Genomic DNA, 23,588 nt, shown 5'->3' on the forward strand with positions numbered 1-23,588 from the left:
CTCACTTGTCCATTTGTTAAATGGAAGGATTTGAGTTCTCTATTCGCGTGAAGTGGTTGAAAAAACTAAAATGAAGACTTTTAGAAAAGATTTGACAAGCTGTAATGTAACAGAGACGGGGGGATTTTGTGATTGCATTTTGGTGCTTGCTTAGATGATTAAGAGTTAGAAAAAGGGATGACAGACAAATAAATAATCTTTAAAAAAAAAAAAAGAAAAGTAAATTGTGAAAATGATTCCCTTAAAGACATGTTACCAAGATGCTGTGGGTATTGTCGATCAAGTGTGTAAACAAACTTGGTAAAGCTTACTAAGGGTGTTTTACAGGCTAGGCTCCTCTTTTAAGAGTTCTTGGAATGTACCAAGAAAATAATTACTCTTCTTTTAGTTTTTCTTTAAATTATTTTTCTAAAAAAAAAAAAAAAAAAAAAAAAGTGTTTTGCATCAAGGAAGTGCAAATTTATGTATAAAAGAAATGATATATTAGTTTAAGTGTGTAAAAAAAAGTTCTCTTAAATTCTTCATTGAATATAGTTGTTACTTCATTTTCAAAACATCTCTCTCTCTCTCTCTAATTTTATCTTTATCTTATATCTTTTTTATTAATTTTTTTCCACGGAACCCAAACACAATTGCCAATGACAATGTCAGCCACGATCAAATTGTATCTCCTAAAATTCCAAAAGTTTATAACAAGCTCTACGTGATGGGACGTTTGAGTGGTATATATGGTCACATTTCTCCTCCAGTTAGCCATGATATCTTCCCTCTTCTCATTGGCTCATCAATGGTCAGAATGCATTCGCGTGTTTCTTTCCAAGCAAACAAAGCTTATATCCTTGGAGATGCATTTACTGTCTATACGAATGGAAAATGCTTGTACAAAGTTCTCATAGTAAATATTTTAGTTGTGTTAAAGAGTGCCAAAATGAGATCTCACACTACCTCAATTCTGCGAATCCTTCTTTAACAAATGTCAGACTGTATATATAATAAACTAATTCTTTACCCATCTCTAACTCTTTTATTTACTACACTCTTTCAAAAATTTTCATTTGGTGCACAACTTCCCTTTTCCGTAGTAAGGTCCCATTGGCTTTTTAAAATTCCACAACGATAGAGTCATCTTCATTATTAGCACCCAATGGAATGGTAGACTTCAAATACTTAAATTGGTAGATCCACAAATTTAAAACCTACCAAGTCCTCGTTAATCTTCCCCAATCTAACCATTCCAGACTTTTGAAGATTAACGTTTTGACCAAACACAAGGTATTTAGTAGACACCTCTCTTCCGGTCGGAAAAGATAGGTGTTTTACTTCCTCTGCCGTTTCTCTTCAACCCAACTTTTCTGGATTTTGTTATAAACTTATTCCTATAATGTTGTATTTTGCAGACAAAAAAAAAAAAAAAAAAAGTTTATGAGTTAGTAAGAATTTTGAAATAAAATTAAAAATTTGGAGAATAATTCGCAATAAACTTTGAAATTAAATTGGGTATTTATTTCTAATTTACTTTCACATTTTCTTACACCTTCTTTTTCGTTTCATAAGCAGAATTTGTTTTGTTTGTTTGTTTGTTTGTTGTTATATTATTATTATAAAATCTTGATTGGATGGTAAATTTAGATTCGTTGTAAAAATTCTTCTTCTTCTTATTTTTAATTTAATTTAATTTTTTTTTTTTTTTTTAAAAGAGAAAAAATGTACAGACTAGTGGGTACGGTATTATACATGTGTGCATATATATACACACATGTATCTAGCGACATAGAAGGAGAGTCCATTGATTTGTTTTCTTGGTTTGCAAGAGAAAATATAATAATAGGAAATATCAGTTAGAAGGATTTGACTCACTCACTCGCACACAACATGTACTGGACCTACGCACCTCCGTTGATTTACTTTTTAATTTACTTTCCTATTCTCATCCACCAATTCATACTCCCAACTAAAAACCAGGACTTACCATACGATCTTACTACAAAAATCACCATTCTATTTTCCTCTTTTATTCATCTTTTACTTTCCTATCTTCTTCTTCTTCTTCTTCTTCATGCATGGCTCTCATCGAAGATCAACACTCCCATTTCAAGCATTATTGCCGGATCTGCAAAAAGGGTTTTGGTTGTGGCAGAGCCCTCGGTGGCCACATGAGGGCTCATGGCATCGGCGATGACACCGCCCATATCGACGACGACGACGACGATCATGCTAGTGATTGGGAGGCTGCCGCCGGTCCAAACGCTCCACCTCCCCCCACCACCAATAAACGCATGTACGCTTTACGTACTAATCCTAACAGGTTCAAAAACTGCCGGAGCTGTGAGAACTGCGGCAAGGAATTCTCGTCGTGGAAATCTTTTCTTGAACATGGAAAGTGCACCTCCGACGATGATGAAGAAGACGACGAGGGGGACGACGACTCCCTCCTTTCCTCTCCTGGTTCGGACGCCGATGATGGATTAATCCAACGTAGAGGAGGGGGCTCCGGTAACTGGTCTAAAAGAAAAAGATCTTTTCGAGCTAAAGTGTTTGGCTCATCCCATTGTCCTTCCAGCGAAGAAGAAGATCTCGCTAATTGTCTCATGATGTTATCTAATGCCACCGTTGATGCTTTCATCGTAGAACCCGAGGAGTCTTGTGCATCCGCCAGTAAAGACGAAATTCAAAGGAATTACTTACCTTTAAATTTCGTCTCGAATAATAACACTAACAACAACAATAATGACTATACGACGATAGTCACAGCCAATAGGGACAAGGCCAAAGGGGTGGTAACAAAAGGGATGTTCGAGTGTAAAGCGTGCAAGAAAGTGTTTAATTCTCATCAAGCTTTGGGCGGACATAGAGCTAGCCACAAGAAGGTTAAAGGGTGTTTTGCGGCAAAAATAGATCATCTTAAAGATAACAACAACAACAACAACAACAATAATAATATCGATGATCAAGATCATGACGTGATTACACATGAAGAGTTCTTTCCGACTAAATCAATGTCAACCATGCAATTTGATCATGGAACTATTGGGGTGGGTGCAACTAGTTCAAAAAGGAAATCAAAAATACATGAATGTTCGATATGTCATCGTGTGTTTTCGTCAGGGCAAGCACTTGGTGGACACAAAAGGTGTCATTGGATTACGTCAAATTCGCTAGCGGAGACATCTTCGTTGCCCAAATTCAATCATCATCACCACCAGTTTCATGAGCAACAAGGACCAAACAACAATAATAACTTGTTCAAGAATCCTACAGTAGATCAGACACTTGATCTTACGCTGGATCTCAATCTTCCTGCCCCGGGAATCGATCATCACAATCCTCATAAACGCAATACTACCAATATTATAAGCGGTCAAGTCTCTACAGAGATATTCTTGCAACCTTTGGTAGGTGTTAAGCACGAAAAGCAAATAAGCCGAAGTCAAGATCATGACAACAGCGACAACAATAACGTTACCATTAACCACAAAGACGAGAATTGCGACGAGTCATTGAAGAATATGGTACTCGACGACGAAGCAGACAGTAAGGTGAAGTTAGCAAAGCTAAGTGAACTCAAGGACATGAAAATGATCAATGAGGGTTCTTCTCCATGGTTGCAGATGGGGATTGGATCGACAACAGATCAAGTCGGAGATGATCCAGAAAAATTATAAGATAAACAACGTAAATTGATATGTTTTCAATTAATTCTTTATCTCACATTCTTTCTTTTAGTTTATTTAAACAAACTTGTAATTATATATAGACACCATAAAAACAAATATCTTCCCTCTTACTTACATTTAATATACTTACCAATTTTGCTGAGCGGGGAAATTATATATACATTGCAAAATTACTTTTTGATTAATTTCCAAGAAAATATACATATACAAAGCTATGTATGCTGCTAAACCAAGAAAACCATCATGTAGTTTCTTGAGAGATGAGATTCAATCTATTCCCTTTTAAATCAACTTCTAATTTTTCGATATTAGAATGAAAAAATGCCAGAACTTGTCTTTCTGCTGTAAGTGCTTGGAATTTTTTTTTTTTCCATCTAAAAATCAAGTTTACGACAGCATGTCGTGTTACATGTTAACAGTATATAACAAGTAGATATTCGCTAATTCTTGTGGAACCATATGTATTAGGAGTGATAAGTTGATATGTTTTACAATATACAATTTGTTCATCTCAAATATTTGTCAAAGTTATGAAAATAAAATCTGAAATTATAGGATTTGCCAACTTTAGCTTCGGTGTTCTTTGAAACACTTGACAAATTTACATGGGTATTTGTTTCCTCTTTGGGACAATAATAATCAGCATTTTTGTTGCCATTTTAGTGATAGAAGTTTGAAATGTAGACTCGATTTTGTCGGAAGTTTAATCTTGAAGTTCATTGTCTGAAATTTTATTAATATTAAATGAAATTAAAATAATAAATGTTAAATTTTATGAAAATGGACAGTTTCAAATTGCTCATCTTCTATTTCCGATAATGTTGTCAAGCTGTTCTTGGATTCTGATTCTGAGTTTGCAAACGTTAATGTCGATGTATATGACTATATATATATATATATATATATATATATTGGGTCAAAAAGAGTTGTTTTGTTTCCTCAAAATTAGAACCATTTCATGTTATCAAGAAAAGTGGATAGAAACTGAAATCTGTCTGCAAACTTTTTTTGTTCATTCGTCTATTTTTTTTTTTCTTTTGGGTTTTAATAAAACTTATATAAACTCAATGTAAGTTTTTATTGTGCATAAAAAAATTATCAATTTAATTTATTTATTTTCAATGCAATATATTAAAATTAAATGAATATTAAATTTTAATGTATTAAATAAAATATGAATTTTTTCGTGTAAAAATTAAAAATATTATTTCTAATTTTATGATGTGATAAATTAAAAATAATAAAAATTTAAATAAATATTTATGCTCCATAAATCACATGAAATTATCAACCTTTTCTTCTATCAAGTCCTAATATATTAAATAGAAGAATTCTAAATGAGCATGTTAGAATTTTTCAAACTATGAATCATTAGGGTATCATAATCTCTATAATTTAAATCAGTGATATTATAATTAATATTAGCTATTGTAATCACAAATTATAATTTAAAAGTTAGTAAGGTTCACAATTGTACCAACCTAGAATCACCAAATTTGCATATTAACATATATTATGAGTCATAATTTATAAAATCTTGAGTCCAATAATCTCTAATCCAACAGTTTTTGACCGCAAACAACTGGTTTAGTAATATACAATATAGACTATAATATAGAGTTCAATAATTACATTTCTTTCCAATGCGAGATAAAATTATCACATGACGCATATAACTTCTATCACCTTATCTCACTCATTTTTTTTAGTAAAAATATTTTTACAGTAAATATCATATTTCGTAAAAAAATTAGACATACATCGAATTTGTAATTCTCACAATAACTGCTTCTAAAATTCTATCGAACTTGTTTTGGCATGTACTTGTATCTTACAATTGATCACCATAAAAATCTTATCAACCTTTGCTTAATGAAGCAACTAATGGCCCTGCAAGTCTCCTTCGTCACATGGTACCATCCTAAAGAAAATTTAGCAAACATAAATCAATAACAAATGCAATATGTTAAAAACTCGATCATTGTTTCAAACATGAAATCAGATTTTATCCAAATAGAATACGGCTATCCAACGTTTGTCTTATATTATCGATTTTGATATAATTTGTAAAACTATAAATTTATCACATACACTATTTATTATTTAAAGGTAATATTATTTAAAATAATAATTTGTAAATTTCAACATGTATAAAGTTTTTATCTTACTATAAAGTTAAATTAAATACAGATTCTGATTATGATAATAAGTGTAGGTCTTTTGAATTTTTGATAAATAGTTCAAGTATTAAATTTAATTATGATTTATGAATTAAACTTAATTATGATTTATATATTTGAAATTTTAAGAGTTGTTAGTATTTATATTCATGTATTTGAAAATTTACAATGACTATATAAATTAAAAAAAAAAATTAAATCTGTATATTGGTCTATCATTCTTCTTCACTATGTTTCTTACAAAGTATGAATTAAAGGTAAACTAACTCTTAAATTTTTTTTCAATACTATATATTAGTGCTTTCGAGGATTTAAAACCATTAGTATATATTATATTTTCCCGGATTACTAAATAATATAGGATGCCTGGTGTTCAATATATGTAAATATGTGTGTTTATGTATTTGTCAATGTTGGAGATAAAGAAAGAAAGGAAAAACTGACCAAAACAAGTTAATCTGTTGAGGTTTTCCCACTACTTATCTCAAGAGAACATGTGACGGTCTCCTGCTCGCAGTGCTTTCGAATCTGTTTCAAACTGGATTGAACATGAAATGATCTAAGATCAGTGCTTATGATTCTTGGATAAGTGGAGGACAGGTCAGAGTTAATTGTGGTAGAAGAAAGGGAAGAAGAATCCCTCAATTCCTCAGCTAGTTTGTAGCTATCAACACCATGAAAATATGAAGATTTCCTATCAATATTTTTATGGGTAGCTTCAAGAAAAGAATTTGTAGTTGTCTGTTGATGGCTTAGCACTTTCTGCAAGAAGAAATCAAACTGAGAAAGATTCAAATGAATGCTACTTAGTTACTTTTAAAAACGTATTCAAAAATGAAAATTAAATTTGATTGTTACTTTATATGTAGCATAAATTTACCTGCTTTGAATTGGTGAATGGAACATCTGCTCTAGGAATTGAAATTGCCGGAGGTTCGGTTTGGCATCTGTCGATCCCTTTCCTGGAAAAATCACTAAACAAGTTAATACTATTGACATTGTCCCTCTCGTATCGCCAAGTTATAGTTTTATCTATTAGTTCTTTCCACTGTAGTCTTATAATTTTTTGCTTCTTGTTCATCTTGTTTTGATTTATTTCTATGTATTCTTGCTTAAAACTCGAGAAATATTTCCATAAAATGACAATGAAATAGATAAGATTTGTTCATAAGATGCAACCTTCTTTCTTTACTCTTAGGATGAGGGTCTTCGCTCCAAGGATACTCAGGCAAGATTGAAGAATTACAAGCAAGCGGTTCTGCCATAAAGAACTGTTGGAAAAGCAAATTCGTTAGTGTTATATGAAAATAAAAGAGATAAATTTATGAGAATTGGATGAAGAAAATTGAGAAAATTAAATGGCTCAGTTGATTTGGAAGAGAATTTAATGGTTTGAACCTCACTGTTGAGAGCAGATGCTGCAGTTCCTCGGCCAGCCGGATCGATGGAGAGAAAAGTGTCTATAAGACTTACAGCTGCCGGAGGAACATGTTTACAGTATTCTACAATGCATCTTTTATATTGTTTTGCAGATTTTAACACTTTCATTGATGGAGGGAATTTGTCCCAATACTCATCTGGGGGTGACCCACAAAGCTTGAAGATTCTTTGCAATTGTTCAATCTGCAGAAAAATTCACTTTTATACATGTATGTATGCTTAAGATAATTATTGAGAAAACAAATCCTCATCATGCAAAAAATTATACAAAATAAAGTGCAAAATGAAAAAATATATAAGATTTAACGTGACTCCACAAATATATTTACATTTACAAAAATAATTATCAAAATTTTTTTACTATAAAAAATAAGAACATATCACTAATAAAATTATAAACTCTTATATAAATAAAATATTAATATTTTTTTCAAAATATTTCTTAAGATTTATGCAAAATATTTTCTAAAAATACACACCGAATATTCAACTACATCAACATTAACAATATAAGTTTGATTGAGAATCTGTACCTCTGACTTTCCAGGAAAAACAGGCCTCCCCATAAATAATTCAGCAAGAATGCAACCGCTACTCCATAAATCTACAGCACCTCCGTAATGAGATGATTTAAGTATCAACTCCGGAGGTCGATACCAACGAGTAACAACATGGCTTGTTAACGGGAAAAGATTTTGAGGATCATATAAACTTGCTAACCCAAAATCACCAATTTTCAATACACCATTTTTGCCAACAAAGAGGTTCGAACACTTTATGTCACGATGCAGAACAAATTGGCTATGACAATGATCAAGTCCATTTAGGAGTTGCTGCGCATAGCATTTGATCTGATAAAAATGAACAAGGAATGTAAGTCGTGATTTATATTCCTCTCTTCCTCAATACTATATAAATACTACACATATGCACACATATATATATGTACATATAACAAGTGATCAAGATTGAATATAAGTAGCATCACCTGGGATTCTGTGAAGTTGAAGTTAGAAATCAATGCAATTTCGGAAAGATCATGATCCATGTGCTCGAAAATAAGATACAAGGTGCCTGAACTCTGGGATGTGATTACACCTTCCAATTTTATAATATTTGGATGATCAAGCCTCCTTAGAACAAGGATTTCCCTTGCCATAAACTTGATTCCTTGAGGATCAAGATGATTTAACTCTATTCTCTTTAGAGCAACGAATTTGTGACGTTCGATATCACGAGCCTTGTAAACCACACTATAAGATCCATGGCCAATCTGCAAGGACAAATCCCGTACATAATGCCATTAAAACGAGTCCTCATGAGTGCACAAAAAAAGAAAATAACAAGTAGAGAGGATGTAGGCATGTGTTTTCTTAAGTTAGGTTAACTTCAGATTGAACTGAAGAATAAAAAAGAGTTATGATATATTGAGTATTGATATGTGTATGTATGTACATAAATAAATATATAGACATATACTTTATTCTGCAAATCAAACTTGTCTCGACTTTGAGGAATCCATCCCCGGATAGCTTCACCTGCTACATTCGCCAGCCAAGTAGGCCAACCTGCTGTGACCAGCTCTCCTATGACAGCCTTGGGGATCCTATCGAAGCCTAAGGTGTCGAAGATCCCAACTTGGCCACCTAATTGCCTGCTTTTAATTTGCTTTTGCTTCTTCTCTTCTCTTGTCGTTGTTACTGCTGCTACTACATGATTCTCGATCCTCTCACTTGACCCTTTATGCAGAGGCCTCCATTGTAGGTCTTGGCAGCCATGTCGGATAGCCAAAGAATCATCTTTGGAACATTTGCAGCCCATGGTTATTGGGGTCTCTTCTTCACTTTCAGAATAAACTATTTCATAACTCATTAACAGACACCTTTCTTTCTTTTCAAGTCATTCAAATATACAAGAGATACTCAAAGATTTTCCCAACAAATTTTTGGTAATTGATTTATATATTAACTAGATTATATAATTAAACTATCAAGAAAACAACATTATTGGAAAATATAAGAATATTATTTAGTAAATTATTTATTTAGTACTTGTAATTTCCTTTATTCTTGTTTTTATGTAAGGAAATTCAATGTCAATTATATATGTTGGTTAAGAAAGGAAATCAGTAATACCCATTAATTAAGGCCACCCAAAATAAAAGCAGTATATTTATGATTATTTCTATAAAACCAATATACATATATGCTAGTATCCTTTTCTGTACATATAATATATATATATATATATAACTTTTATATATTTATTTACTACCATATTTATTCTCTGCACAACACATAGTACTTACTAGTACGGATGTGGGTTTCCATGAATTTGTAAGGGTAGTCTACATAAATGATTTAAATTTTTATTATTTATTACTTATATTTTAATATATTCTGATCAATTTTATATTTTAAAAAAATCCATTATATAAATTATTAATAATATTTTACATAATTAATGTATATTAATAAATAAAAAAATTCAATTTTAGTAAACTTCTTTCTCCTAAAATTTTCAGTAGAAAACGAACAGCTACCACAAGGCCACGCAGTGGTGTGCTGCGTCTCTATATTACCTTCTCTAGCATCCGTTCTTTCCGTTTTTCTCTCACGAAGCCATGGTTGCACCTGACACGACCAGAAACAGGCTGCACCAATCTAGCTCCTAAGGACCATATTGCGGTCACCCTTTCATTTTGGTATGAGTTCTCCATCAATTTCTGTGGTGGATTTCCCATTTCAAAACCAGTACTGTGTATACTACATATACATGCATGTAATCTATTTGAGTTACTTTGTTTCAGAATTTCTTTTATGAAATGGGTTGTTTCAAATTTTGTCTGGTCGTACTTTCTAGAGCTTTTGGATTTACTTAGGGATGGATACTGGGATTTTTGGAAAATAATCGAAGGTAGTTTCGGTTTGGGCGCTGGATCGGTTTAAAGAGTTGGATTGGATTTTCTTAATTCGTTTTGAGAGAGTTGCGAAGCTGGGATTATTATATTAGTGTATACCAATCTGGTTGTGGAAATTTAGAATTGGATAGGTGGTAGGGCTTGGGTGGTGGTGTTTAGTAACTGGTGGGGAGTAAAACCAGAGAAATGGGTGTGAAATTAAGCAAAAAGTGATTGATTTTTTGTAGATGGTATAAGAGAGTGTTGGGTTCTGAGATTTATGCTGTGATTGATAAGAGAGAAGCAAAATTAAAGAAATGGGGGAGGAAAGAACCGAAAGAAAGTGAAAAAATGGGAAGGAAAAGAATCGTTGTTTTGTCTTCTTGTTCACAGTTTGAGAAGATAGAAACATGGAAGAGAAAAGAAATTTTTTTTAAAAAGTGCAGTTTGTTTTGCTCACTCTTTTCTCAATCTAAGAACACTGATTTGTACACTTTGACAATTTACCTAACTTTTTTTTCCTCCTAGCTTTCTCTCATATTCAATTGGAGAAAGAATTGCTTATTGTGCATTCTTCTTTTACTTATTTTCTCACACTTTATTAATTTCACATCAGATTTTTTGGGTTAGATGGAGAGATTTGAGTGTGAAATATAGAGTTGAGACTGACATGGTGGTGGGGCAGTCAGTGGCAGCTATAGAAATGAGAGTGTGAAAGTGAAAGGAAATGGTGATTTTTAAGTTTCCATTTTTTAGGTTTATTCATGATTTGGTCAATTGCATTATGGTGGTCAGATTGCATCTTGTGCAAATTTTGATGGAAAATGTTCAGGATTATAAGTTTAGCTAAGATTTCGGGATGTTTGGGAGTTAGAAGGCAAGAGAAAAGAAAGGAATGATAGTGGTAAAAAGTAACAGAAATCATATTATTTTCTTCTTTTTTTTTTCTTCATTGCTCTTTGATCAGTACTGAAGGAGGATTGCTTGTCCAACGTTCCAGGTGAGTTTGGAGGTGAAACTACTATAGAATCAAAGCTCATGTACTTAAGAAAAATTCTTTTGCTTTACCCTGCAAAAGTTGTTGAACATGTGGAGCGAGACTGATAGATGTAGGACCCAATTAGAGTTAATTGCCATACCTCGGGATTTATAGATAAAACCTGGATATCACACAGAATTTTTTAAACATCATATTTAAGAAATTTTAAGCACCACAATTAAGTGTTTGATTGTATGTACAACTAAAAAAAATAAGGTTTGCTTTGGGACCAGTAAATAATTCTTCCAATTGTTCGGCTAAAAGTTCAAACTTGAGGCAATCTTGTTTCCCAATCTTCTTGGTATGTTTTCACAAAAGACTCAAGAGAATGTAAGTCCTCCAGAACTTCTAGTTCTTGTACCAATTTGTTATGGGTCGACTTACGTAGAAATCTGCAGAAACTTTAGAGTGTTTTTTGTTTCTTCCTTCTTTTATCAATCTCTAATCTACTTTAGGGGCTTCTTAAGAGAGAGTTGTACAATCTCATAGAGTTTAAAGTACCCAAGAAACCTTTTTTAAAACATTTTTTCTCCATAAAACTGAACAGCAACAGTGCAGGATTTTTTTACACCAGAAGAAACAGCAGTTATCTGTATGTTATTCCAGGCAGCCAACTTCCCCTCTGTTTTCTCCCTATTTTTTTTCCTACTAACGCTCCTCCTATTTAATAGAAATACAATACGTCATACTTACTGCAGTTGCTGCATCTATTTAAGAAAGTCATACGTAATACAATACATAAGCACACACAACACACATAATACTGCACAGACACCTAAGTACTAATTACAGTTTTATTTTACTAATTACCATTACCTAAATGCCACTAAGATGCACGCTGAAACACAAACTCCACAGCACTACCTTGCCCTGATAAAGACAGATCTGGATGGTAGTGACATGCTGTGTTGGTTTTTCTCTATGAATGAGGTTTTCATAGTAAAGTCTTTCTACCATAACCTTTTCTTTCAGGACTGCGTTTTTTGGCTGGGAGCTGTGTTGGGCAAAATTCTTGCTACTGACAATTGATCAAGAGAGGCAGAATCTTGGTCAATGGTGGCCCTTTGTTATCTCGTCTGAAGGAGAATCCTGTAATCATCTTCTGCTTTGGCATTTGGAAGCTAGAATGTTGTAGAATTCTGTCCTTGGTCTCCTGAACTTATCTTCAACAGCCAAGTGGTTTGTGGAGGAGATCTGGGCTTCTGCTTGTATTTGTTGGAATAAATCTAAGACAAATCTTCTTTCCATAATCCCAGTTGCCCTACTTCGGTCATTTGGAAAGAAAGAAACAGAAGCTGAGGGCATTTTCTCTCCTATTGACAGCATTGGAGATCACTGGTTTCATAACTCGTCTTGTTTGTTTAATTGACACCTTGTCCTTGGTGGAGAAGATCTTGGCACCATGTCCTCTTGTACATGGGTGGCACTCCAATCGTGCATGTCTATTTATCCTGTTTTTCTCTCCAAAAGGAAAGGTCAGCAACATTCCTTGGGTTGCTGGCTAAAACACTTTTGAGTGAAAGTTTTAGATCTACCTTCATTACTCAAAACATAAAACCATTTCAGAGTTTGTGGCACTTAGTTTGTAGAAAGAGCGGCTAAGCATGCTCTTGTTGCATTTATTGCCATTCATGAAGTATGAACTACCCGTAATAACGAACTTGCAAAACGGATCTGTTTATCATAAAGAGATTCGCGTAAATTTGAAAAATAGCCTAGAAAGTCTAGATAATCTTGAGATAATTGTTTTATACGTTCTACACCATGAACTTTGTATCGCGCACATCACTTATACTTTTCTTAAGGATTCTATTAAATAGAAATAGAGAACGAAGTAACTAGAAAGATTGTACTGAATAAACTGAGTATTTCCTCTAGATGGAAGAAGATTTTCTTTGAAAAGTAGTGTTGTCCCATCTGAGAATAATCTGAATTTGCCTAACTTGAAGTTGAAAAGGGAGGTTCATTCGAATATGAAATCCAATCCTGGATATATAGTATCTCCCTTTTTTTTACTACCCAAGGTTTCGATATATTTTGAAATCGAGAAATTTCTACCGTGGCAATGATGGCAATGATTCATATATGATGAAGAGATAACAAAACAAAAAAATGCATTGATTCATTTCTATTATTATTATTAGATGTTCATAAGGTAAGAATAGGAAATTTGTCAATATCAATGGTGATTCATTATTTCGATGAATCATTTCTTTGGACAGGAGAAAATTATGTAAACACAATAAAAGAACTGAGGAAACAAAGAGCTTTACTTTTGTGAAAGAGATCTGCAAAGTGAACTAAATTGCTTCTGCTTATTAATATTTTGTCTATGTTCCGAACTTTCTTTCATTGCTTTGTGGGTGTCTCCCTGTAATCCTAACTAACCTAATTTTCTCTTTTGGGATAGGCATCTCAAATGATCCTTCTGTAAAGGTAATTTTGTCTTCTACATAGACTTTTTGGCCAAGAGTTTTAAATGGCTCATTCTATGTATTTGATCTCTCCAAGGCTCCAAAATTTTGGGTCAAGTCCTTATTCAAGTGTTTTACCTAGAAGATATGGAAGGCTTACTTCACGGTCTTTACCTGGCTTCCTCAGCATCCGAGCTGTGCAAGAGAATGGAGGTCCTCGAAGATTAGTTGATATTATTAGAATTGTCCCAGAAATCTCTAGGAATTACTTCCGAAGTCCTTCTCGACGGGCACTTTTTGGGGGAATCTCATTGTTGGGTGGATTTTATGTGGCGCAAACAATCTCCTTGTCATTTGGAGCATTAGGAGTCAACGATGTGATAGCTGCAGTAATATGCGTTCTCCTAACGGAGTATGTTACTAGATTTTATTACAGCCGACCAAAGGTAACTTTTCCACTCGCTCTCCTTAACAACTTCAAGATGGGTTTTACTTATGGTCTTTTCATTGATGCTTTTAAGCTCGCTAGTTAGTTTGTATCTGTCTTGACCTATCCGGGAGAGAGTTTTTGTAAAATTGATGAGATATATTGTGTAAAGATAGTTCCTTGTATATAATTTGATCTTTTTCTGTTCTGTTCTGTTGTTTTTTCTTGGTTTCTTATATGTAAGATTAGTTTTATTTTCATGTTCTTCTTTACTGTAACTTTGTTCTTGGTCTAATTTATCCCAGAAAAGAGGATAAAATGCTGTAACTGCTGGATATTTTTAGATTTCTCATAAGTGTACATATTATTTCAAGTTCTTAATGGAAGTACTGGGCACAGCTGATGGTAACCCAGGATCAACCAAGAAAATTAATTTTAGAATAATTGAATTGAAATGTTTGATTAAAAATTCTGATAATTGTTTAAATAATTTTTTGGAATTAAATATTTTTAATAAAAATTATAATATTAACTATCTAACTAAAAATTCTATTGAATATATTACATAAACATAACAGCAGAGTTGTCATGACCTCCAGGTGCCTTTCTCTTTTTCTATATGTATCAGTGACTTTCTCCTGCTAATCGACATTTATGTTTGGTTGTTCGAGAAAAGAAAAACTAAATACTAAATAGTAATCGGAATTTGTTCTTCTCTTCTTATTGTTTTGCCAAACAACGAAATAATTCTCGTGGATGGTTTATTGTTTTGTACTCTGACTCCAGTTTTTCTCTGCTATCAAACAAAACAAACTCTCTTTTTTCTTTCTTTGTTTCTTTAATATCTCAGGCTACAAGTTCTGCAATTCAATGGTGCATTTTCGTTTTCAATCTTTTCTCAACATCTAAACCTGAATTTCTCTTATCCCTACTGTTGGAAAAAATTCTAATATTCGAGCACACATGTGATTTAATGTGTAGTGCTATTTCAAAGTATAGTTAATTTAATATTAAATTATCACGGACCAAATTATTTGTAACGGCCCCGCAAATTTAAAAAAAATGTATGTATTAAAAATTTTAAGTGCGGAAACGAAATAAAAATTCTGATTGACATCTCTTACACAATAACCAAAAATGTATTCAACGTATGAAAAAATAAGCTAATTAAAAGAAATACTCGAAATAAAAACTATAAATATAACTATAAAATCTTTAGGCGTTTAACTCGCCGTCTTCCTGCGGAATGGACTCGAGAACCACGTCTTCCTGATCTGAAATGGTTAAGTAAGAAATGAGCTACATTAATCCAGTAAAGACATCACACTATCTTACTGCCACAGAAGTAAATGTTGGTAGAAAACAAAAACAACCAATGAAGCATAATTCATGATAAATTCATTTATCAATAATAAAACATTTTACTGTCCACTTACCTGTATGAGCTTCATGAAAACAACATAAGAAAACAATAACATTATAATATTATGAAATCATACACGCTTTATAATATAACACATATCATACCTTTGCATTTCAATCATCAGACAACAGATTTTTCTCTTTTATCAGCCTACTAGTATCCATGAGGATCCATAGAGGGTCCCCGCTACACGTGAACCATTAATATTAATAACCTGATTTCAGGGCCGTCCTCATACCCCGTCCGGTATGGACGTCAAAACCATGAACCTCAATACCCCGTCCGGTATGAGGGTGAAACGGGCCGTCCCCATACCCCGTCCGGTATGAGCGCCAAAACACATAAAGTCTTCATACCCCGTTCGATATGAGAGACCACGTTCCCGGTAGGGTTCTCTACGGACCCGGTCCGTCCACCATCTCCCAGAATATCTAGTTAGGCTGTCGACATTATCCATTTATCAATTCGCATACATTTTTCCATTTTTCTTCGTCAATTATCCAATCATACACAAATACGTAAACCAGTAATGAACACCAAACAAAACAACACAACATCGGGTTCACCATAATTCAAACCATAATAAATGAAACCGTAATTCATGCATATGAAATTATAGAATAAACACATCAAATGCCATATTGCATTTAAAACTGTAAAATAGATCAAACAACAACTGACCGACAAATACACTAGATTCGGGCTCTATTAGCAACCTTAAGCAATTATACACATCCATTAATTTCACGAATATCGTTTTATCATTTATTGAACTTTAATACCGTGATAGAAAATAGGGTGAGAAATCCTTACTTGTTTCGGGGTCTGAAATCGGGTTTTCACTGCGCTTACGGGCTGTCCCTAAATTTCCTGAATTTTTTCTGGGAAACTGAAACACACTACCGGTACCTGCACGTGTCCCAAAAAATTCCAAATCAGACCCAAGCCCCTTTTCGGCCAATATCAGAATTTCGGCTGAATTCGGACAAACTTGCATAGGTTCCTGTGATAAAATAATCCTAGGGCTCTCGATGGGTCAAAAAATCACAAAAAATCGAGACTTACTGGCGGCGGAGCTCTCGGGTGCGGCGGCTTCTCCGGCACGAGTCGCGATTTGATGTTTTGCTTCGGTCAACCTGTAGAGAAAAGGACGGTGATCACAGTGGTGTAAAAATTGCATCGAACGGGAACCGGGAAGGGCATCATCGGAGGCAAAAATTGAGGGAAGCTGCGATGGCGCCACTGGACTTCGGCTGTGTTTTTCGGCCGATTGGCCGGTGGTTTAGCTTCGATTTGGCCATAGGCAGATTCACCATCGAAAAACGAGCCAAGGGGAGAAAATTTACCTTATTTGGCGGTTGAAAAATCCTCCGATGCGGCGGCGGGTGGTGGCAGCCGGCTCTTCCGGTGACTGGTTCTTCTTCTCCGGCGAGGGTACTGGCGGCTAGGGTTTGGGGTTGGGTGTGGGTGAGATTATTTATAACATTCCCCTTTTAATCTCAGCCGTCCATCACGATTTAATCTGGGTCGTCCGATCGCGATTAGAATGGAAATAAATCTGGACCGTCTATCGCGATGCGATCTGGGCCGTCCGTGCGTAATTTAATCTGGGCCATCCGCACGCGTGAGATCTGGGCCGTCCGTGCGCGTGAGATCTGGGCCGTCCGTACGCGTGAGATTTGGACTGTTCGATCGCGTGCATGCGGATCGCACACGTGGCTCCGTCCCGCGTGGCTTCCTGCGTCAGCTTCCTTACCACGCGGCGTGTTCTGGTTGGCCGTGGCTGCTGACGTGGCTGCTGATGTGACACTACTTTTCTAAATTGCGTTTTGATCTTCAGTTTTCGATTTTTTTTTCAAAAACGCTCACAGAATCCAAAATTTCACCCATTTTTTTCAAAGTCAATTTCAATTAAATTCCAAAAATAATTTTACCATATATTATTATTATTATTATTTTTATTTCTATTAAATTAAATTAAATTAAATTAAAACCTTATAAATTAAATATTAAAATAGAATAAAATTAAACAAAAATTTTAATAAAAATTAAAATATATTAAATAATAAAAATATAATTTTTGGGTGTTACATTATTATTTCTAATTTGATGAAGAATCAAATTGAAAATAATGAAAATATGATCCTTTTCATGTGTCTTTTGTAAAGGGTTGTAGTCCACAATTTTAATAGTCTAAATTTTTTTTTCCTTCTCCTTTCAATAGAAAAATTTATAAACTTTTAAAATTATTTTAAATTAGAAGAATCAAAACCTAACCATTAAAAACAATCAATTTCACAATATATTAAGTTATGTCTCTATTAATTTTTTTTTTATTCTCATTAAATCGAATATGGACGGTAATTTTGTGTTATAAAAATTTATTTAAATGTAACAAGTAGTATTAGAGCTACTCCATTGTTAATTCTTTGAAAAATTCCAAATTAAAGATTAGGATTAAATTTGAGGTTAGAGTTAATGTGTTGTATGCATGGGATATAATGTATATTCTAATCGAGAAATTTCGATTGTGGCATTGCATCACGACTTATTATTATTATTATTATTAATTTTTTTACAATGTCCCAAAGGACTTCAGAATCTGTATTGCTCCAAATTTACGATTGATTAAATAAATAAATAAATAAGGTATCACAAATATTGGAGCATGCTATGCAGAGGAGCACAAATTGGGCAGGGTAATATGTGATTGTATTTTAATTATTCGTGGCCCACTTATTTATATATACATATATATATGATAACAATAACATATTATATATTATGGTAATGTATATAATAATATGTTATATATTATATTTTGATATAAAACATAATAGTATGCCTATGATGCTTTTAGTATTTATGCACATTTAAGAATAATTCAGATATTATATGTTGTATGTAAAATGTCATGTATATACACATGTAAAAAAAAAAATAGATATTGCAATAGCATCTTTGGTGCAACAACAACACTGGAAGTAGGTTGAATAAATAATTTTGATACATCTTTATAATTTATTAAGTTTGTTTAACATCTAATATAATTAATTGAAACAAGAAGTTGCCAAAGTCACATTTCTTATGTAAATTAGCTTATAGAAAAACTTATGATTTTTTATTCATGCGTATGTTAGCTGGCCTAAAAGAAGGGTAACATTTTGCCGAATTGCATAGACTTGTGGTGATGAATGTGTAATAATTATAAGGTTTTTATGTGAATAATAAGTTGATCTAAAGATAAACTTATTATTAGACTGAATTGATTGTTAACATTTGATCGCTATACTAAGAATACCACTTACAAGTTGATATTATTGTCTAAAGACTTGATATTAATGTTGTGTTAGTATCTTGAGATGTACTTAATAATTATTTAAAATTTAAAAATTAATTATTTGGCTTGTTATATGAACATATATGCTTATTTGATTTGTTCTCTATACAATAATCATGTATCCTACTATTATGTTTGCTAATGCAAACAATATTTCCATACTTAATGGGTCAAATTTCAAGGATTGGAAAGAGAACGTGTTAATCATTCTAGGCTGCATGGATCTAGACCTTGCATTGAGAACTGCGCAACCCCCTCCTCTTACGGCTGAAAGTACTTCTGATGTTAGAAGATACTTTGAGAAGTGTGCCTTTAGAGGTACTTAACATTACTAATACCAGTGAGTTCCTTGCTAAAATTGAGAAACGTTTTGCAAAAAACGATAACACTGAAATAAGTACGCTTTTAGCTAACTTGATTTCAATAAAGTATACAGGCAAGGGAAATATTCAGGAGTACATCATGGAGATGTCTCATATTGCTTCAAAACTTAAGGCACTAAAGCTTGACTTGTCCGAAGACTTATTCGTGTATTTAGTATTAATATCACTTCCTGCACAATACAATCAATTAAAAATTAGTTATAACTGTCAAAAGGAGAAATGAACTCTCAATAAGCTCATTTCATATTGTGTGCAAGAGGAAGATAGATTGAAGCAAGAGAAAACTCAAAGTACTCATCTGGCTAACACCTTTAAAAATAAGAGCAAAAAGAGAAAGAAGGATTAAGAAGCTGCTAATAGTCTTGGGCAAAAGAAACCTAAAGAAGAAAAAAAATGTTTCCTTTATGGAAAGCCTCGACATGCAAAGAAGGATTATGCCAAACATCACGTTTGGTGTGCAAAAAAAGGTGCATTTCTTATTTTAGTCAGTTTTGAGGTTAATTTAGTTTCTGTACCTTAAAACACTTGGTGGTTAGATTCTGATGCTATTAGTTACACAAGTATTTCTATGCAGGATTGCCTAAGCTACCAAAAGTCAATTGATGCTGAAAGATACATCTAAGTGAGTGATGACAAGTAAGTGGAAATTGAAGCAATAGGGCATTTTAGATGGTTATTAGGAATCAGTTGTTATCTAGATTTTAAAAATGCTTTTGTTTTACCATCGTTTAGGCGGAATTTGATTTTTATTTCCTCATTAGACAAATCTGGTTACTATTGCTCCCTTAGAAATAATTAGTTTACTATTTCATTCAATTCTAGCATAGTTAGAATTGGTTCATTAAGTATATTTGACAACCTGTATTTATTTGATTATATTGAGTTATATAATAAAACCTTGCATGTGGATTCACGGGTACTAAACGCAAACTAAATAATGGTAATTTAGTAAATGTATGATATAAGCGTTTGGGTCGTATATCCAAATCTAGAATTAAATGATCAATGTCAGAAGGTATCTTATATTCACTTGATGTTTCAAACTTAGATGTTTGTGTTGAGTGCATCAAAGGAAAGCAGACCAAACAAAAGAGCTTAGGTGCGAATAGATCCTTAGGCGTTTTAGAATTTATACATACAGATATTTGTGACCCATTTCCTTTGACTTCTTGGAATGGTCGATGATATTTTATATCATTCATAGATGATTACTCACGCTATGAGTACCTACATCTTATTTATGAAAAGTCAGAGTCACTGGACATATTCAAAAATTTCAAAATGAAGTTGAAAACTAACTCATTAAGAAAATAAAGTGTGTTAAATCTAACCGTGGTGATGAGTACTATGACAGACATGATGGTTTAGGAGAACAACATCTAGGACTATTTGCTAACTTTCTAGAGGAATGTGGAATTGTTCCACAATACACCATGTCGGGTTTGCATAAAATGAATAATGTGACTGAGAGACAAAATATGACTCTTAAGGATATGGTAAGAAGTATGATTAATCATTTTACCTTACTAGAATCACTTTGGAAAGAAGTACTAAAGATTAAAACTTATATTCTTAATAGAGTGCCGACTAAAGCAGTTGCCAAAACACCTTATTAGTTTTGGAGAGGCCGAAAGGCTAGTCTGAACCACCTTCATATTTGGGGATGTCCATCTGAGATAGGCCTTATAGACTAAATAAAAAGAAATTAAACTCCAAAACAATAAACAACTACTTTATTGGTTATTCAAAATGGTCTAGGGTTTATAAGTTTTATGATCCCATAACAAAAATAATTTTTGAAATGGGAACTGCAATATTTTTTGAGGATGTTGAGTTTGGGGAGAGAAATAAGATAGAGATATTGTCTTTGAGAAGGAATCAATTTTGATCCCTATTACTGTTCTAATAGTATACAGGTTCCAATACCTATCAATGCTCAAGAAGCATATATGTAACTAATCCAAGACAATATTGAACAACTTCTTACTCAAGTTGAAGTGATTGTTTATGCAGAATAAAATCAACAACCCCAAGAGCCAATGTCACTAAGAAGATGTACGAAAGAGAGGAGAAATGCTATTCTGAATGATTATGTAGTCTTTCTTAAAAAATATGAGGATACTGATGCAATGGTGGAAAATGATTCAATCAATTTCCATCAAGCCATGCATGGGTTCTAACTCTAAAAAATGGATCGGTGCAATGAATGAGGAGTACAAGTCTATGCAAGATAATCAAGTTTGAGATTTTGTTTCGTTATTTGAGGGTAAGAAAACCGTTAGTTGCAAATGAATATTTAAGATCAAGAGGAATTCAAAAGGTAATGCAAAAAGATATAAAGCTCGTCTTGTAGTTAAAGACTTTACTATATAAAAAGAAAAGATATTGATTACAAAAAGACTTTCTTTTTGGTTTTATCGAAATACTCTTTTTAGACTATCATGACTTTTATTGAATATTTTAATATTGAGTTATATTAGATGGATGTTAAGACAATATTTCTCAATGGTGACACTGATGAAATAATCTATATAGTGCAATAAAAAAACTTGTGTCTGGTGACCCAAAGAAAATGGTTTACAAGTTAAAAAAATTTATTTATGGATTCAAACAGACTTCTAATTAATGATACCATAAATTTCATTAAATAGTTATCTCATTTGGTTTTAAGATAAATATTGTTGAAAATAGTGTGTATCACAAGTTCAGTGGGAGTAGATATATATTTATAGTTTTGTATGTTGACGACATACTCCTTACTACTAATGATAAGGAAATATTGCACGAGACCAAGAAATTCTTATAAAAGAATTTTGAGATGAAAGATATTGGTGATGTTTCTTTTATTTTATGAATTCAGATATATTGGGATCACTTTCGGATTATTTTTGAATTATCTCAAAAGAGCTATATAAAAAATGTGCTTAAAAAATATGTATACAAAATTGTACATTAGGAGATACCCCTATCGCTAAGAGAAATAAACTTAGTCTCAATCAGTGCCATAAGAATGACCTTGAAATTAAAAAAATACAAAAGATTCCCTATGCTTCGGTAGTTGGGAGTCTAATATATATTCAGGTTTGCACACGTCCAGACAAAACATTCATTGTTAGAATACTAGGCAAATATTTAAGTAATCATGGGACAAATGACTGGAAAACAACTAAAAGGCTTCTAAAATACTAACAGAAAACTAAGAGTTACAAGCTCACATACAAGATGTCCGATCATGTGGAGATTATTGGATATTTAGATTCTGACTATGCTGAATGTCAAGATAGTAGGAGATCTACTTCATGCTTCATTTATAAATTGGCTAGAGGAGCTATTTCTTGTAAAAGTGCTAAACAAATATTTATAACTTCTTCCACCATGACATTTGAATTTGTAGCATGTTATGAGACATCTAACCATGGATTATGGCTGCAAAATTTTGTGATTGGATTGCACATTTTAAGTAGTATTGAAAAATAACTAAAGTTATATTGTGACAATAACTTAATAATTTTATATTCCAATAACAATAGGTGTGCGATTCAGTCAAAACATATTGGCATAAAGTTCCTATTTATTAAAGAAAAGGTATATGTGGACAGATTTCTATAGAGCACATTGAAACAAACTCTATGATTGCGGATCTACTTATTAAAGGATTAACATCAAAGTTTTTCATAAGCATACTACTCATATGGGTATTATATCATTTAGGAAATTTTTATATAGTGGAAGTTTATACGTGTGTGTTTTTTTGCTCTATTCTATATTATGGATACATTTTACGTATTCTGATATTTTTTTTGTAGAAATAGAGTATTCAATTTATTCTCACTCTATCTTATTGTATTAAAGTTTGATCTCAATAAAGTTTAAAATAGGACCAGTTGTAAATAGACATGCTTGAGTCACGTTGCATGTAATTTTCATGCTATACATCCATGATTGATGTATATCATTTGATTATATTGATATGTGTGACTATTGGTGAATTTAGTTACGTTAAGTGTGACGAAAATTCCTTTAATCCCATATCAGTATAGTTAATGAATGAGATTGTTCGTAATATCTTGTGTGATAGCAAAATTTTAAGCTCATAAGGTTGTACATATTTATAAGGCAACATATGTGGCCCAAGTAAGAGAATGTTGGAAAAGATTTCAACATTTGGGGCTTTAATATGTATTGCTATCTTAAAGTATAGTTAATTTAATTGGTGATTTAATAAAGTTGATAATTAATTTTAAGGTTTAAAATTATCATGAATTTAATACATAGAGATCAAATTGTTATTTCTAATTTGATGATGGACTAAATTGAAAATAATGAAAATATGTATTTTTTCATGTATCTTTTTAAAAGATTATAGTTC

At 32.7% G+C, this 23,588-nt stretch overlaps 3 protein-coding genes across 4 annotated transcripts; 2 read left to right on the forward strand and 1 right to left on the reverse strand.

The window, feature by feature from the left end:
* Positions 1 to 2,007: 2,007 nt before the first annotated feature.
* LOC110808630 (uncharacterized) lies at positions 2,008 to 3,816 on the forward strand. The gene has a single exon (XM_022034174.2). The coding sequence runs from the start codon at positions 2,061 to 2,063 to the stop codon at positions 3,660 to 3,662; it is 1,602 nt and encodes a 533-aa protein (XP_021889866.1). The 5' UTR covers positions 2,008 to 2,060; the 3' UTR covers positions 3,663 to 3,816.
* A 2,491-nt stretch (positions 3,817 to 6,307) lies between these two features.
* On the reverse strand, positions 6,308 to 10,037 carry LOC110808629 (putative serine/threonine-protein kinase At1g54610). Its single transcript, XM_088223329.1, has 8 exons — positions 9,876 to 10,037; positions 8,774 to 9,184; positions 8,283 to 8,567; positions 7,828 to 8,145; positions 7,253 to 7,477; positions 7,034 to 7,125; positions 6,735 to 6,816; positions 6,308 to 6,616 (listed from the first exon to the last, which is right to left on the reverse strand). The coding sequence occupies exons 1-8, from the start codon at positions 10,035 to 10,037 to the stop codon at positions 6,308 to 6,310; spliced, it is 1,884 nt and encodes a 627-aa protein (XP_088079455.1).
* Positions 9,803 to 14,281, forward strand: NPQ6 (YCF20-like protein (DUF565)). 2 transcript variants are annotated; one of them, XM_088223225.1, is made up of 3 exons: positions 9,803 to 9,998; positions 12,205 to 12,707; positions 13,643 to 14,281. In XM_088223225.1, the coding sequence occupies exon 3, from the start codon at positions 13,712 to 13,714 to the stop codon at positions 14,177 to 14,179; it is 468 nt and encodes a 155-aa protein (XP_088079351.1). In that variant the 5' UTR covers positions 9,803 to 9,998; positions 12,205 to 12,707; positions 13,643 to 13,711; the 3' UTR covers positions 14,180 to 14,281. The 2 variants fall into 2 exon arrangements, with proteins under 2 accessions (XP_088079351.1, XP_088079350.1); XM_088223224.1 differs by lacking the exon at positions 12,205 to 12,707 and having other exon boundaries at positions 9,804 to 9,998.
* The last annotated feature ends 9,307 nt before the right edge of the window (positions 14,282 to 23,588 follow it).

Source organism: Carica papaya, chromosome 6 (assembly GCF_054855325.1).
Source record: "Carica papaya isolate Zhongbai chromosome 6, ASM5485532v1, whole genome shotgun sequence".
NCBI classification, from domain to species: Eukaryota; Viridiplantae; Streptophyta; class Magnoliopsida; order Brassicales; family Caricaceae; genus Carica; species Carica papaya.

Bases quoted from the DNA above. Each gene is read 5' to 3' on its own strand.
- NPQ6 (XM_088223225.1), top strand. From the start codon at position 13,712: ATGGCTCATTCTATGTATTTGATCTCTCCAAGGCTCCAAAATTTTGGG.
- LOC110808629 (XM_088223329.1), bottom strand. From the start codon at position 10,037: ATGGGAAATCCACCACAGAAATTGATGGAGAACTCATACCAAAATGAA. The intron at 8,568-8,773 runs GTATATGTCTAT...TTGTCCTTGCAG, and splicing joins AGTTTGATTTGCAGAATAAA to ATTGGCCATGGATCTTATAG. The intron at 8,146-8,282 runs GTGATGCTACTT...CATTTTTATCAG, and splicing joins TCAACTTCACAGAATCCCAG to ATCAAATGCTATGCGCAGCA.
- LOC110808630 (XM_022034174.2), top strand. From the start codon at position 2,061: ATGGCTCTCATCGAAGATCAACACTCCCATTTCAAGCATTATTGCCGG.